The sequence below is a fragment of the Micromys minutus genome, assembly GCF_963924665.1.
Source record: "Micromys minutus genome assembly, chromosome: 15".
NCBI lineage: Eukaryota > Metazoa > Chordata > Mammalia > Rodentia > Muridae > Micromys > Micromys minutus.
Window position 1 is genome coordinate 58,105,931 of NC_137984.1, and position 14,825 is coordinate 58,120,755.

Sequence of the window (14,825 nt, forward strand, 5' to 3'; positions counted from 1 at the left end):
CCAAGAAGAATAGTTTCATAAAATTATATAGGAAGAAAATCCATCTTGGAGTGGTAGCAACATCTCATGAGTTTAAAAGGTCAGGCTGGTGCAGAAGGTGCCAGCTTTGCCACTCAATGTCATGCAGAACTTTATGACAGCCAGGCTGATACAGCTGAAAATATCTGCAGCCTTGGAAGCCTTGTAAGTTTCAGAAGGTCATTTTGGCATCAGAGGAGCAGTGCTGATTCACAGGGAAGGTCAACCTAGACAGCTGTGTGAAGACATAGGTTGCTGAACCCAGGGACTGTAGAGTACAGAACAATTGCTAATTTCAGTATTGTGTTCTAATTGGTTATGACTATCATTGAATATTTATAGAGTAATGAGATTTACTTAACTGATGACTTTTAAACTCTCTTATCTTTTGAAAGTTTGTTATTCACCTCTGGTTTTATAAACAGGACAAAGGTTGCCTTAGTGTTATTTATATGTGATGTACTTCATCAAAACAAAAACAAAACGGGTTGCCTTACTACAGTAACGTGTGCAACAAACACAATTGTAAAAGAAAAACCTGTTAGAAGGGACAATGTGAATAGTACAGTTAAGATGAACTCAAGCATTAGATTTATCTCCACTCTGCTGCAACTAAAGCAAGATTTCTTGGAAGTCAAGGCAAGAATCCCACTTTGTTCATAAGATTTTAAATCTTATTTTTCTACCCCGAGTTGTGCTTTACTTTTTAATCCTTAGCTGTGCAGCTGTGCCCTTGGGTTAGATATTGGAAGTGCACGCTGAATTCTTCAGCTCAGACCCTTTCTGACTTGGTCCCTGCCCAGAGCTGTAACCAATCCCTTTGCAAGTAGTGGCTCCAGAGAGGCAGCCCGTGGTCTTCACGGGCAGGGCTTCCCAGGCCGGACTTGTTGACAGTTCTTTGTCTTGTTGCCTTTTCCTTGCCAGATGAAACAGTCCTTCCTCCTTGTACCGGTGCTGCCGCCCAGTGACAGAGCACCTGACTAGCACGTGCACAACTGTGGGGTCAGTCCCCAGCACTGACTCTGAAAAGCAGAACCACCCTCCCCTGTCCGCTAACAAAACCATTCGTACAAGTCAGCCCTAGATCTGTTGTCAACTTCGAAGTCACCTCTGACCTCTTTAGTTCCTCAGCAGAATGTGTACTTCTAGCTTTTTATAATATAGTTGTTACTTTCTGTCCTTGACTGAGGAGCAGATCCCTCCAGGGCTAGATGTCTGTTTTCCCAGTGCTTGTCTCTAGGGTGATCAGAAAACATAAGCAATGTACAGGATGATTCCATCTCTTCGTTTTTTTGTTTATTCATTTATTATGGTCACTGTGAGTTGAACGTGCATTTTTGTTTTTATTTTTCTTTTGTTTTAAGGAAAACAATAACTTTTCTCTGCTAGTAAGAAAAAGGACAACCATGAGGCAAAGTTAGAAGAATAGCTCTTGAGTTCCTGCAGGTTTTTCCAAGAAGATATTTGGGACTTGGGAACCAGAGTTTTTAATTTTTGTGTTTGTTTTGACTTTCTCTTTTTATGTTATAGACCAATTTGCTATTTATGATTTCTTTTTGCCAACAGGGAATTCGTGTAGTATGGATTTAGAAAATGTCAAGTATGCCTTTTAATCACTTACTTCTTTCTCCCTGGACTACTTTCTTATGGCTTTATCAGCTGTTAAAACTCATGTGATATGGCTAATTTAAACCATTCCATCTTCACGGATGCTCTTGTAAACTGCTTTGGTGGCTCTCCTAGATCAGCACTCCTGTGTCTCCTCACGTTGCTGTGTCCTGCTTTGTCCCTACACACCATCTCTGCTCACAGTGTTCACTTTCTCTGATGAGAGCACAGAAGGGTAGTCATCCTCCAGGTGTTACTGTCAAGTCACAGTGTTACACTCAAAGCGTTCATCTAGGTAGTCGGCCTGTCAGTCAGCTGCTGGGCATCTAGTCCTCTGTTCTGCTCAAAACATAGTAAATATTATGGTAGAGGAAGAGCTGATGGGTATGGTACTGTCAGAATATTCTTATTTAGTGTATGTACATAATGGGTGTCTTGGTTTCTGCTGTATGCATACAGAAGGTGAGTATTTCAACTCTGCAGAAGAGTTCCATCTTCCCTCCCTCCCATCTCAAGGGGAAACCTCCAAACAAACAGCTAAGGATGGGCCCTTCTAGGGACATACTGCACCCAACATTCTATTCCTGCTCTTTGATATGAAGCTGGCAGTTTGAAAACACAGTATCAAATGTTATTTGACATTATAGATCATAATGTATTTTATTTTAATTAATAGAAATAAAGAACTTATAAGAAAACTAAAGGATTATGTTTTTTAAAAAAAGAACATAAGCATTTCTCTTGCATGTATTTGTTTAGTAACTTATGAAACAATCACGTGGTGGGAAAATAGGACCAGTTCTGGCATTGCTGTCAGACTATTGTTTTAATCTGCCCATGTTGTCAACATTACAGTCCTTTAATAAACAGGTTTTCTTCTTGCCTACTTGATTGGGGGGGGGGGGATTGTTAGACAAAACTAAAACATAACTGTTTGAAGACATAATGAATTGTATTCTATAGTATCCAGTGTAGTTTAGTGATGGGAAGGTTTATTTTAAATAGTTACAATTTAAAATGCACCGACTTTCTGAAGCAGATGAAAGGATATAGCCATGCCTCATAGCCTTTAACCACCTCCTCCATTATATAGCCTGGTTTGAGGAAATGACCAAGTAAAAACACAGTAAGCAGTGACTGTTCAAAGTAGCCTTTCAGATTTTTGATGATTGAAGTTGCAGAAATCTTAAGTTAGAATATCCTGAAGATGGTAAAGCTGTTGGGTTCTAGTCTCCAGCCTCAGCACACATATATGTACCAGGAATACATACTTTGAATAGTGAAGCCTTAAGGGCTGAGTCATGTAGCCTAGTATTTTTCTAATGCATCTATATCCCAGAAAAGTAAGTGTTGGAATTAACAAGCCATTGGCAGTTATTTAAGTTTATTGTTAACTATGGTTGTGTTCTGATTTGCCACAGGAAGGTGGTCATTGGTTTTTAAGAGCATATGATGCTGGTAGAAATTCGTGGAGCTTTAATCACTGTCTTATTAACAGGTTGTAGTCATCTCTTCTTGTTTCTTCATGTGTTACAGCTTTTCCAGCATGCACAGACCCTTATGTGCAATTAAACTAATTAGGGAAGAGTAGTTTTTCCTCTTTAGCAAAGGGATCAGATTTCAAGTTGCCCTGCTAATTTGGTTAATATGTACTTCTTTTAGAAAGTACCACATTTTGATAAACTCTTTGATTTTATCTCCTGAGAACATAACTTTTTTTAAATCTTAAAACAACATAACATTTCATTATCAAAACAAGAATAGAAGAAGTAGAAATGCTCATATCCTGCCATCTATCTGTTTTGAGTCTTAAAATTTATTTGCCAATACTCTATCACATGAATTATTTTATTTAGTAACTGAAACTGTGAAGGGGCGGAGTGAGGGGAGGATGCTTTTATTTTCTAACAAGACAAATGTGCACAGGAAAACTCTGCTGTGAACATGGTATACCTACTATAGTAGTTTAACCGGAAATGCAAGCAAGCTGCTTCCTGAAGAGCCTGCGCCAGATTCATAAGTGACTGAAGTTAAAACCCACATGGCATGTGAGTTTAGGCTTACCTTGGCTTTCCAGATTCTGTTATGCTTCGATGACACTTTGCGTTGCTTATGGAAGTTGTTAGAAATAATTACCTTTGGCCAGTCTCTAATGAAGAATGGGGAACATGACATTTTTTACATTTATAGAAATAATGTATAATAAAACCATCCCTTTAATCATATGACATGATAATGCTGGAAGGTCTTCATATCTAATGTTCCTGTAGATACTTCATCCTGCTTATCTACTATTAATCAGAAACAAATATATTGCCCATTCCCATGATTGTCAATACAAATGTTTATTCAAGTTTCTAAAATTGTCTTTTTGACAAATTATTATAAAATTCAAGAATGATACATATTTATTTTACCTATTTAGTTTTGAGCAATGTGGTACTTTATTTTGCATTAGCAGGAACAGGAAACTGATGCTAGAAATGCTCCATTGGTTGGCTGCTGTAAGGGGAGCAATATTGAACAGATTTTGAAAATACAAAGAATTTAGTTTCTCTTTACAGGAGAAAGGCATTTCATGCTTCTCTACATGTCCCCACAGTGGAGATTGAGCGATAATGTCTTCTCAAATTACCAGAAAGACATCCAAGAGTATGCTTTATTGTTGAGAAAAGGGTCCGGTAAATGCTTTCTTGGAAGCATAGACTTGTTCTAGTTCAGACTTAACACATGATCGTGCCTTATTGTTCAAGCATTTATGTTATTAAAGTGGTGCTAACATAAGAAGAATCTTTTTACATGCACTTGCAGTCTTCCTAAGAAGTCAAAACCCAACATTGATTTAGGTCACCACTCACAAGGGAAGAGGTACCAAGTGAAGGAATATATAGCTGTTAACTTGTAGTTATATTGGCCTCTTTCTTTTGACAGAGATCCTTAAAACACCTATAATAACATGAACCAAATTTTATCTATTGAGTAGAATAACAAGAAAATTTGGTGCTATTTAGCATCTTGGGCCTCAGTAAATTTTTAATTAGTTGAAGCCAGCCCTATGTATAGTACAGAGAAGCACCACAGTGAGACTGTGAGGTGTGATGTGCCTTTGTTCTCTGACATTTCTTATTGTAAACAATCTGATCTGAGCTTATAACTTAAAAAGAAGCTTAACTCATGCAATACATGAAATAATAGATGAAATTCAGGTTGTTATTAATGTAAAATCTATCAGTAGAAATAGTTTTAGGATTGGAATGACGAATTCTGAAGCAGCCATGTGGTTTGTTTTTATGACTTTGGAATAAGAAATGTTTTGTTAAGAAAATACTTCATTGATTTTATAAAAAGAAGAAAAATTTGTGTACGGTATTTCTTTAAGGGAAGTGTACTTACTCATTTGTTAGAATATTGCCACATAACATATACAAATAATATATACAAATAATTATATAGTATATACTGTTATATCTCATGGTTTTATTGATTGTATTCTGATGAAAAATTATTGTGGATATTTAATTGTAAACAATGTTTTTATACTTTTGTCACAATGATTAATAATGAAGCAATATATTGAGGGTAATTTTTAGTAGACATAGTCCAGAAAGTTTTTTCTGACATAGTTTACCATGCTAGAATTTAAATCCAATGTATAAAATTCAAGAGCTTGCTGTTGTAAATCACAGTGTTGGCACCCAAATCTAGTTGTTAGTAGTGAGACCAGTTGTTACAATTTCAGAAGTCTCATATAAAATAGGGCAGATTAAGTCTGGTGCTTACAGAGATGAAATTATATTTTGGGTGGGTTTTAAACTAAATCTTCTATTTCTTCACATGCCACTTTTATGCTTTATGCCACTTGCGTCTGCTAAATGAAATATGCGTGTTTAATTATGGAGATTGTAGGGCTAGTTGAAGGGAAGCCAGACAGCATAGTGAATGAAGGCTCTCTCAATTGCAGATGCCACTAAAGTACCAAGTACCTGTAAATCTCATTCTCTTAGTTCTCCTGTTGATCATTGTCATGCTTTTGAGTTGTGTAGGGACAGTGATGTCATTGCCACTCACCTGTAACAGTGAGGATAATCATCTTTAAACCTTTACATCGAAGTCCCACCAACTTCATAAAGAAGCTTGGTGGTACTAGTCACAAAAAGAGAAGCCATATATTAAATATTACATTTGCTGCTCGTTACTCTGTCAAAAACTCTTTCTCCTCTGAGAATGGTTTGCAGTCCTAGTCCAGGATCAGAGTAACACCACTGCTGTGCCCCAGGCTCTCATTAGCAGCTGGGACAGGCTCATTTCACAAGGATGAACTCTGGGTTTTTCAGTGTACCTTTTTTTTTCCCTGAAAATTTGAGGCAGGTAATTTTCCTCATTTCTTGTTGTAGATTTAATAGCATTAACTTTATCATTGCCTGCGATCTGGTTTCTATTTATCCCTTTGAAATAGTAAATGTTACAGACAGATCAGATATGCTACAAGAAGGTAACAAGATAAAGTCTGTGTAAAACAGGAGTAAAGGGTTAGTGTTTCCTCGTGAAGAACAGTGAAACAGCACAGTTAGCTCCTATTTTCTTGGATAACAGAGAGCAATGCTACACCGCTGGCAAAGTATCATAAGAAAATGCATAGGAATTGTACTTTGTATTAAAACAAATCTTTTAACTTCACAGTCAAGGAGGCATTCAGATGTGGTTCTGTTGGAGCTTTGGTGCCTCCTATTTCCTTGCCAGTTGGTATTGCTTTCACTTAATTATAAAGATGAAATTGCCAGTGTTTCAAGCTGTGCATCTGGAGCCCATACAATGTAACTTGTTGAATATACTTTGAGACTAGTATTTTAGTGTGCTAATCTGTGTCTGTATCATCTGTGCCTGTCTCTGTCTCTTGTGATCCTTTCCCTGTCCCATAGTCATATGTATATCTCACCTATCTGTCTACCACCTATGTACAGTCTTGCCATGGTAATTATTTGTTTCCTAATAGAGAAAAACTAGCCTGTGCTCATGGGAGTTATGTGCCCAGAAGCAGTCAATGAAATAAATGTTTATTTTCCTTCTCTACCTCTTCTTTCTTTCCTTACTTCCACTGGTTGATATATGATATGATATCATGTACTTCTCTTATAAAAAGCCCAGACTGTTCTGGGAAAGGGAAGAGGTTGACCACTTTTGATAAAGGTAGACCAATGGACTGTTTAGCTACAAAGCTAGTGGTTAGTATATGAAATACAACAATCATTATAATAGCTACCTTCTCTTGATGTTAATACCTTAAAACTTCTTTTTTTTGTAGAAATAAATTCAACGTTCACTTTTTTTACAACCTTTATTTTTTTTTACAGTCCAGTCATTGCTCCCCTCCTGGTTTACCCGTCTACCGGTCCACATCCCGTTCCTCCACCCCTGTCCAGGCTCCAAGAGGTTATTCCCCTACCCACCACCGGGTCTTCCCACTCCCTGGGGCTTCAAGTCTCTGGAGGTGTAGGTCCATCTTCTCCTACTGAGGCCAGACCTAGGAGTCCTCTGCTGCACTCTGGGGTATATGTATTGGGCCTTGGAGCAGCTCATGTATGTGTGCAAAACCCACTTCTAAATCATTAACTGTATTTAAATGGGTTTTATTTTGTTTAAAAATCATTTTCTAAGTTGGATACCGTTCTGTAGTTCTTTAACAATGCTGTAGTTAGTAACCTGTACTCCTTTATTATCTGTCCTACCATATGCTGTTTGACTGTTTAGGGAACCAAATTCATGAACGAATAAGGATTTTAAGACTGTGTTGACAGACCTCAGGTTCCTTATAAAAGTTAGTGAACACAACATTTTCTTAGCCCCAGCTTTTCTGTAGTGTGTTAAACCAGTGGGTCACATCGACTGTCTCTGCCATGAGAGGATGTGTCATTGAAAGTTATCCATAACTTCCGTCATTTGCATGTCACCATGATTTTAGTGCCAACACATTAGATTGGTCTTATTCTTCTAAATATTTCAATTAAAGATTTGTCATGACATGTAAAAGTGACAGGTAACATGCTAGACAAGCTGGTGTCAGCACTCTGGGCACCTATTAAAATGACTCAGTGTGCATCTCCATGCCATGTTCACTTACACACACCCTGACAAACACTAAGCTCAGCAGCTCTGCTCTAAGAACAGTACTTCTGAAGGTTATGCCTACCCTTTCAAACCACAGTTTCTGTGTCAGAACACACAGCTTGGGACTTTAAGCTGGAACGCTATGGCTGCAGAGCTTCCAGAAAAGGTATTATTTTCATCCTGAAGTCCGTTAATATTTGGGACAAGTGCTGAGAAAAAATACTGTGTGAGCGACCAGTCTTGTTGATACTGGCAACCAGGAAAAAATGTTTTGGACTAGGGTCTCCTTTTTGTCATCTCCAAACTTACACAGTGGAATAATTTATAATTTCTATTCAGACTAAAACTATCTTAGTAAATAAAAAATTGTAATGAGACCCCACTCATTTCATTTTCTCATCACATAGCATATGTTACAGGGCATCCAGGTCTTCTCTAGAGGCTGCCTAGTTCACGGAAAGAACTCTACCACACACCCAGCAGGCACGTGTTTACCGTGTCTGCTGCCCGTGCCTTAAGCTCACTGGAACAGGAGCAGAGGACAGCTCTTGATGCTTCCTCAGTTACCCCTTTTTTATTTTCACCACTTTTTTCTTTATCATTTTTCTGATCTTTTATCTCTCTTTATTTTGTAACTTTTATAGTCTTGACTGTTTTATGTTACCTATTTCCTTTTTTATATATACTTTACCTTAGAATGTTCACATGATCTGTGATATTACTTTAGGTGAAATTGGTTGTTTGGTAAAGTACATTTGGCTCCAGGGTATGCCATATGGCTCAAGTAAAGGAAGTGGTTGGGAATTGATCAGCGAATCACAGAGAATTTATTCTATAAACATCAGAAAGTTTGAATCTTGTTCTAAAACATTTAAATTCCCCAAACAACCATTTTGTTGTTAAGGTAATTTTATTTATTTATAGCATATTGAAATAGAGACAGAAACATGCCAGAGACAATTTACCTATTATCAAATATCTTAGAAGTAAATTAATTTCATTTGATAATTGTTTTAAAAGAAAAAATATCTTACTTCTAGAGAAAATTTTTTCAAAAATTCTTATAATTTTTATATCACCCATATAGTTTTCTGTTCTTCCTCTTTTCCTTCTTTGTTTCTCCCCCCCATATTCTTCCTTCTCTTCTTTCCCACTTCTCTTCATCCTCTTTTCTGAGACAGTTTTCATTGTATAGCTTAGGCTGGCTTGGAATTCACTCTCTAGTTCAATCTGGCCTCAAACTCTTGGAAGTCCAGTTCCCTTAGTCCCCTAAGTCTGAAAGCCCACACACTGTTAAATGTTATCTCTAACTGTCTCTGTTTGTAGGGCCACTGTTACGTTTTGAGAATTCAATGTTGGCCTAATCTTTTGCAGTATTACTTTAAACCGAGCAGTTTCATGAAATTAATTTACTAAATGTATACAGATTGATGTCCATTCTCCTTATTAACTTTCCTACCTGGCTAATCATAAACATGCTAATTATCATTTCTGCCTATGTTCTAATATGATCAATTTACAAACTTGCTTATAATTTTCTAGTTGCAATTTTTGAATGATATCTCTTATATGGAATGAAAATAAAATTAAAAAACTATGAACTGCAGGCAAAATTTTAATTTATATATGCTTCATTCTAAGTGTCACTAAAACTGTGGCTTGATAGATAAGAAAAATAAACAAGCCAAGAAATTAGCTTTATATTATTTTATATTCTTTACCACTGAATAATATGGATATTTATAATGGTGCCACCCTTCTATCTCACGTTGCTTGGATCTTGTCCTTTCAAACTAAGTATTCCCTTAGGACTGGGTATATGGCTGCCTAAACATGTCTGTTTTTTATTAATATGAATAAAATTTATACATGTTAAACATTTAATAGTATCTGTTGTGTTTTAAGGTCTGTCAGGGAGATGGTAATTTTAGAAAGACCTAAAGTAACATATTATGGGATGGAATTGTGGTGGGTGTTGTTGTTGTTGTTGTTGTTCATGGTTGCTCCAGCTTTACAGAGAAGATGGTATCTGAATAGCAATATAAGCAAGAATGGATGTGGTGGGTTGCAGGGCCGTGGGGTGTTCAGCCAGATGGAGTGATAGTGTGTATATGTTGGTGGGGTTCCAGTAGTCTGTTTTGGGCAGGATTTGTGAGAGTTCCTCTATGTAAACAAATAGGGATGTGGGATCAGAAGCTAAAGAGTGGTATGTGTTGGTTCATACATGGCGAAACACCAAAGTGGCACTAAGTTAAAATGTGGTAACATTTGACTTTTACAGGAGGTTTGTCAACTTTTGTAAAGCAGTAAAGTGACAGTGTGATAGTTGCGTTGACATGGGTTCAGAAGTGAGTGACAGGAAAAGCAGCATGTGCTGATGTGTCTATACACAGCTTGCTGGGAGCAGGGTTGTGCACAGACGTACAGCCAGGCCAGAGTTTAGTCCTTACAGTGTCCTCTTCAACACTTGTGAGGACTGAGAACCAGCTGCTATTTTCTAGATCTCTAGGTCTAGAAAAGGAAAGGGGTCTTGAGAAGAAAGCAGTCAACCTAGAAGCTTCGAGAAGTTTTATACTCAGGAGAACTGTAAAAGAAGACACACAGTCAGACAAGCAGGAAGTCCAGGGAGAACTCCTACCCAAGGGTGACTTGACGCTTGAACAAAGACACAAATGTGATAAATGAGACCACCAACCAGTTAGAGTGAGGGGAACATGGAAAAGGAGAGAAATAAAGTGGTGAAGACTTGGAGGCTGTGATTGAGAAGGAACCGCTCAGTGTTCAATGCTTGCCCAGAAACTGCTAAGCAGAGGAGGGCCTGCAGGACCCCGAAATTTATACTATGTATTTGATTCCAATCACATGTGCTTACATGGATACATGTATGTTACTTTTGTGTCTTCAGGTAAGCTGAGTCCTGCTATGGTAAATAATCATTTATATGCCTGTGCTTTTGGGACACCAAATCTCTTTTTTAATCAGCATTCTCGGGTTGCTGAGGTGATGAATGTTGTTTCTGCTCCTGAGATGTGGTTTGGTGGCTTCAGTATGTGTGGGCATGAACATGCAGGACAGGGATTGCTGTGTAGAGGCAATGCAGACATTGTGATATTCATGTGTAAGTGAACAGAGATTCCAGGCATGTGGCGGCTGAGGAAGGCAGTGTGGACTGAAGCGTTAGTGGCACATGTGCTCTGTGTTCATGTCATGGAGGCCCAAAACTTTGTGAGTGCTGAGTAAAGATGCAGGATAGTGGCTAGAGTACAGAACTGCACAGAACTAGTCTTGCTTTGGCAGCTGTGCCTTAGAGTCTGAGGACTTTGAAAACAACCTTCCTGAACACCGTGATCAGTTACTTCTCAAGTCTGTATCACAAATTGTAGTTTGCCATGTAGTGTTTTCTAAATAGAAATACCTTTGCTAAGTAGCTTATTTTTTTTCCTGAGCAATATTACGCATACTAGCATTAGTTTTAAAGGTTCAATCCTACTAGATATTTATGCTTTTAAGCATTGGTGTCTTCATATCCTGTGTTCTAATTTTCAAAATTATAAAACTACCGTTCATAATCAGCTCCTTTAAAAAGGGAGACTTACCGCTGTGTGTCGGTGCTGGTTTGAGATGTACAAGTTAGAAAGCCTTACTTCACTGACAACATTCAAAAGGAAAACAAACCAAAACATACATGCTTTTATTTTTGTAACCAGTTAGTTTTTCTGAGATTTTTTTTGCCTTGATTGAAAGAGAAAGTGAGCTGTTAAGAAGCGAAACTGCCATCCATGTTCTACAAAGCGTTCTCCTGAGTTAAGAGAAGGCAGCTGGCTCAGCCCCTGCCCTCCTGCTCCATGTGGGGCTGAGCCCCTGAAGTGCATCAGACTGCCCAAATCAAATTGCTCATTTAATAATTAATGTTCCTGCAATGGAATCACTTTCTCCCCGGAGGTTGGCTTTCAGATTTACCAGACATCTGACAACACTGCACTCCTTATTCTCAACACAGGACTTCAGCTTCTGCTTTAAAAAACGTCTGAATAAAGGATGCTTTTGTTCATACCTCGCCTGCCTGAGATAAAGTGATAAAGTGTCTGATGGCTGAATGGAATAGTTTTACAGTATGAGTGCTGCTTTCAGCAGAGGGGCAGGACTTGGGCTTTAGGAGGAAGTGAATTGGATAGGTCAGGAGACCGTACCATTTGTAAACACCCCTTTCTGCCTTTATTCACATGTCAGACAGCAAAGGCAGGCTGCTGAGTGTCCACCCTGCACAGAACCAGAGGGGGCACAGCTTGGACTTCAGCTGTAGTTTTTAAACATTGCTTTTCATTACCTGGTACTGATTGTCAAGTCCTTGGACTTGCATTAGAAGCTGTTTGGAAACTAACATGGTTTAGTCCACTAACTGCATGTTGGGTAAATTCAAAACCCACATGCTCGTCCTCTTGCAGTGGAATAAGTCACATCTGATGGACATTTTCTGTGCTTATAGCATAGTAATGAACATCTGACAGGCGCGACCTTTCATAAGACAACCCACACTATTGGCTTTCTGCCCAGAATATTGCTGCAACACTATCTGTGATTGGTTATCTCTCTATCATGCATTGCTTCACAAGGGGAAACGGCCCCCTTTTTAATAAATCTACGATGGCTGGCTGCAATATGCCTCACTGTAAGTATTTGTGTGTGTGTGTGTGTGTGTGTGTGTGTGTGTGAAAGAGAGCGACAGAGAGTGAGAGAGAGAGAGAGAGCGAGAGAGAGAGAGAGAGAGAGAGAGAGAGAGAGAGAGAGAGAGAGAGAGAGAGAGAGAGAGAGAGAGAGAGAGAGAATGAGGCTGACTTTGAGTTGCTTAGTCTGGTATCACAGGGCAAGGTTGTGCTGCTATAGGATATCAGTGAATGCTACTTAGTAAATCTTAACCTATCTCTTTTCTCTACAGGTTGGTACTAAGAAGTGCCTTTCCTGACGTCTCTGCTGCTTGGAACCGCTTCTAGAGCAGCCTCTGCTTTTGCCTTGCTTGCTGCCAGCTAGACTGTGACGACAGCACATCCGCCCTCCACCTCTAGCCCAGACACCCCCATTTCTACTTCTAATCAGGAGAAAGCTCTGAGTATCTGCCATTGCCCTAGGCTGCTTTAGTTTAGAAGAAAAGTTTGCTGAAAAAGTAAGATACCTTCTGCCAGAAAATCAAGGAGGAAAAAAATCATTTTCTCGATTTTGCTCTAAACTGCTGCATCTGTCTATGCCAAACTAATCAATACCGATTGCACCACCAAACTCCATCGCAAATCAGCTGTGCGGAGATTCCCTGTCAGACAACTTTGCTGAAAGCAGCTTGGAAATTCAGTGTCAAAGGGTCTGCCACGTTTTCATGCTTGCATTTTCGGCTCCAAATTGGCACTGGGAAGGGGTTTCTGAGCACAAGGCTGACTCCAGGCCCTTCTTTAAACACCCAGCTACTTATAATCGTGGTATTTCTCCAAACACCAAAACCTCTTTGAATTAACAGTTTCATGCTGTGAATTTCTAGCAGAGGTCTTGATACTGAAGTCACACTTTTCCATGTCCATTAAAGCGGGGGCTGGGGAAGCAGCCTTTTGGACATTTTTCACAATCCTCTCACATTTCTGAGTTTTATCAGTTCCGGTTTTGTTTAGTTTTTGTTTTGTTTTGTTTTGCTTGTTGAATTTTTCTTTCTTTTTTCTTTTTTCTTTCTTTTTCTTTTTTTTTTTCTTTATTTTTGGAGAGGGTTTGGGTTTGTTGGTTTCATTGAACATTTAACTACCTGTAAAGTATAAACATGGCTGTTAGTGTCACACCAATTCGGGACACAAAATGGCTAACACTGGAAGTTTGTAGAGAGTTTCAAAGGGGGACTTGCTCACGACCAGACACGGAATGTAAATTTGCACATCCTTCGAAAAGCTGCCAAGTTGAAAATGGACGAGTAATCGCCTGCTTTGATTCACTGAAAGTGAGTAAATATTACCTCCTTTTAAGGATATGCAATAATTGATAAGGGGTATGAGTACATCTTATTCTAAATTTGGGATTATGGCTTATTTTGTAACACTGTAGTTACTCAGCATGTTCTGGTTCATGAGGTTGGGCTGGGGCATTCAGCGAGAAATCTCATAGAATCATGTCCAGCCAAACTTTGTTATAAATAACTTTATCAGGCCTTTAACTCCAAATTCCATGCTTCCACCCCCCCCCCTTTCTCTTCTTTTTTCCCCCCTAAAGCAGAAACTATTACATGTTGGTATAGTTGTGACTTAGTGATAATAAGTAAGAATCTTTGTTCAGCAATGGTGAATGTTTTGACTTTCATATATCATAAGGCCACTACTGAATGAATATATGTTGTATTTGTTGATAAACTTTGTCAAGCTGTTATAAATTAATGGCAAATTTTATCTCAGCTAATCATAGCTAACATTTTTACTCTCTTAAAGATTTTCTTTTTCTATGAGATGATTTTAATGGATAACGCCATGTACTTTTCAGAAACATGACTAGAAGTGAGTTTTTTTTTTAAGTTGCTCTAGTAACATATCCAAAACACATGCTATATTGAATGTAGACTTTGTAAATAGGCACAAACTCCTATGTCCTGTTGTTCATTTGGGCTTTTCATATTGAGGTATTACAGATGGTCGTTTTCTGTGAGGTTCTTGCCAGTTGTTACAGTGTTTTTCATGAGAAACGTTAGAAGTTAGGCTTGTGGGAATGATAAGAAGAAATGACTTATTTATGTTAGTGTTTTTGACATTCACAGAACTATCACTGAATTTGTAAGCCATGTATCAAGTTTAAAGTGGATTTTTTAAAGAGCATACATCTTTGTTTTGATACATTGTCAAGAAATGTGTTCAGGGTGCCTTCATCCTACTAGATTTAATCAGATTAATTTTTGAATACTAAATACCTACACTTAATTCTTTGAGTCTTCCAAGATGGGTCACCATCAAATGGAAATCTGTGAAGGAATCTCAGAGTCCATTATGTCTGTTTAAAAACAAACCATACAGTAATCCAAGTGCTCCTTTATCAAATCAGGGTAGTTAGAAGTGTTTGCTTTTAGTTCACTGGTAATG

The 14,825-nt window shown here is 38.3% G+C and overlaps 1 protein-coding gene across 16 annotated transcripts in view; it reads left to right on the forward strand.

Moving 5' to 3' along the window:
* The window catches only part of MBNL1 (muscleblind like splicing regulator 1), a 146,507-nt gene that overhangs the window by 13,663 nt on the left and 118,019 nt on the right, over positions 1 to 14,825 (forward strand). For 12 of the 16 annotated variants that reach the window (XM_080929417.1, XM_080929415.1, XM_080929408.1 and 9 more), the window contains exon 2: positions 12,668 to 13,702. The exons of 2 other annotated variants lie outside the window; for them this stretch is intronic. In XM_080929417.1, coding sequence (XP_080785543.1) covers positions 13,529 to 13,702 — 174 coding nt within the window. In that variant the 5' untranslated portion in view covers positions 12,668 to 13,528. Of the gene's footprint in view, positions 1 to 12,251; positions 12,401 to 12,667; positions 13,703 to 14,825 lie in introns of those variants that run through there. 2 more of the 16 variants (XM_080929416.1, XM_080929413.1) reach the window with 2 other exon arrangements.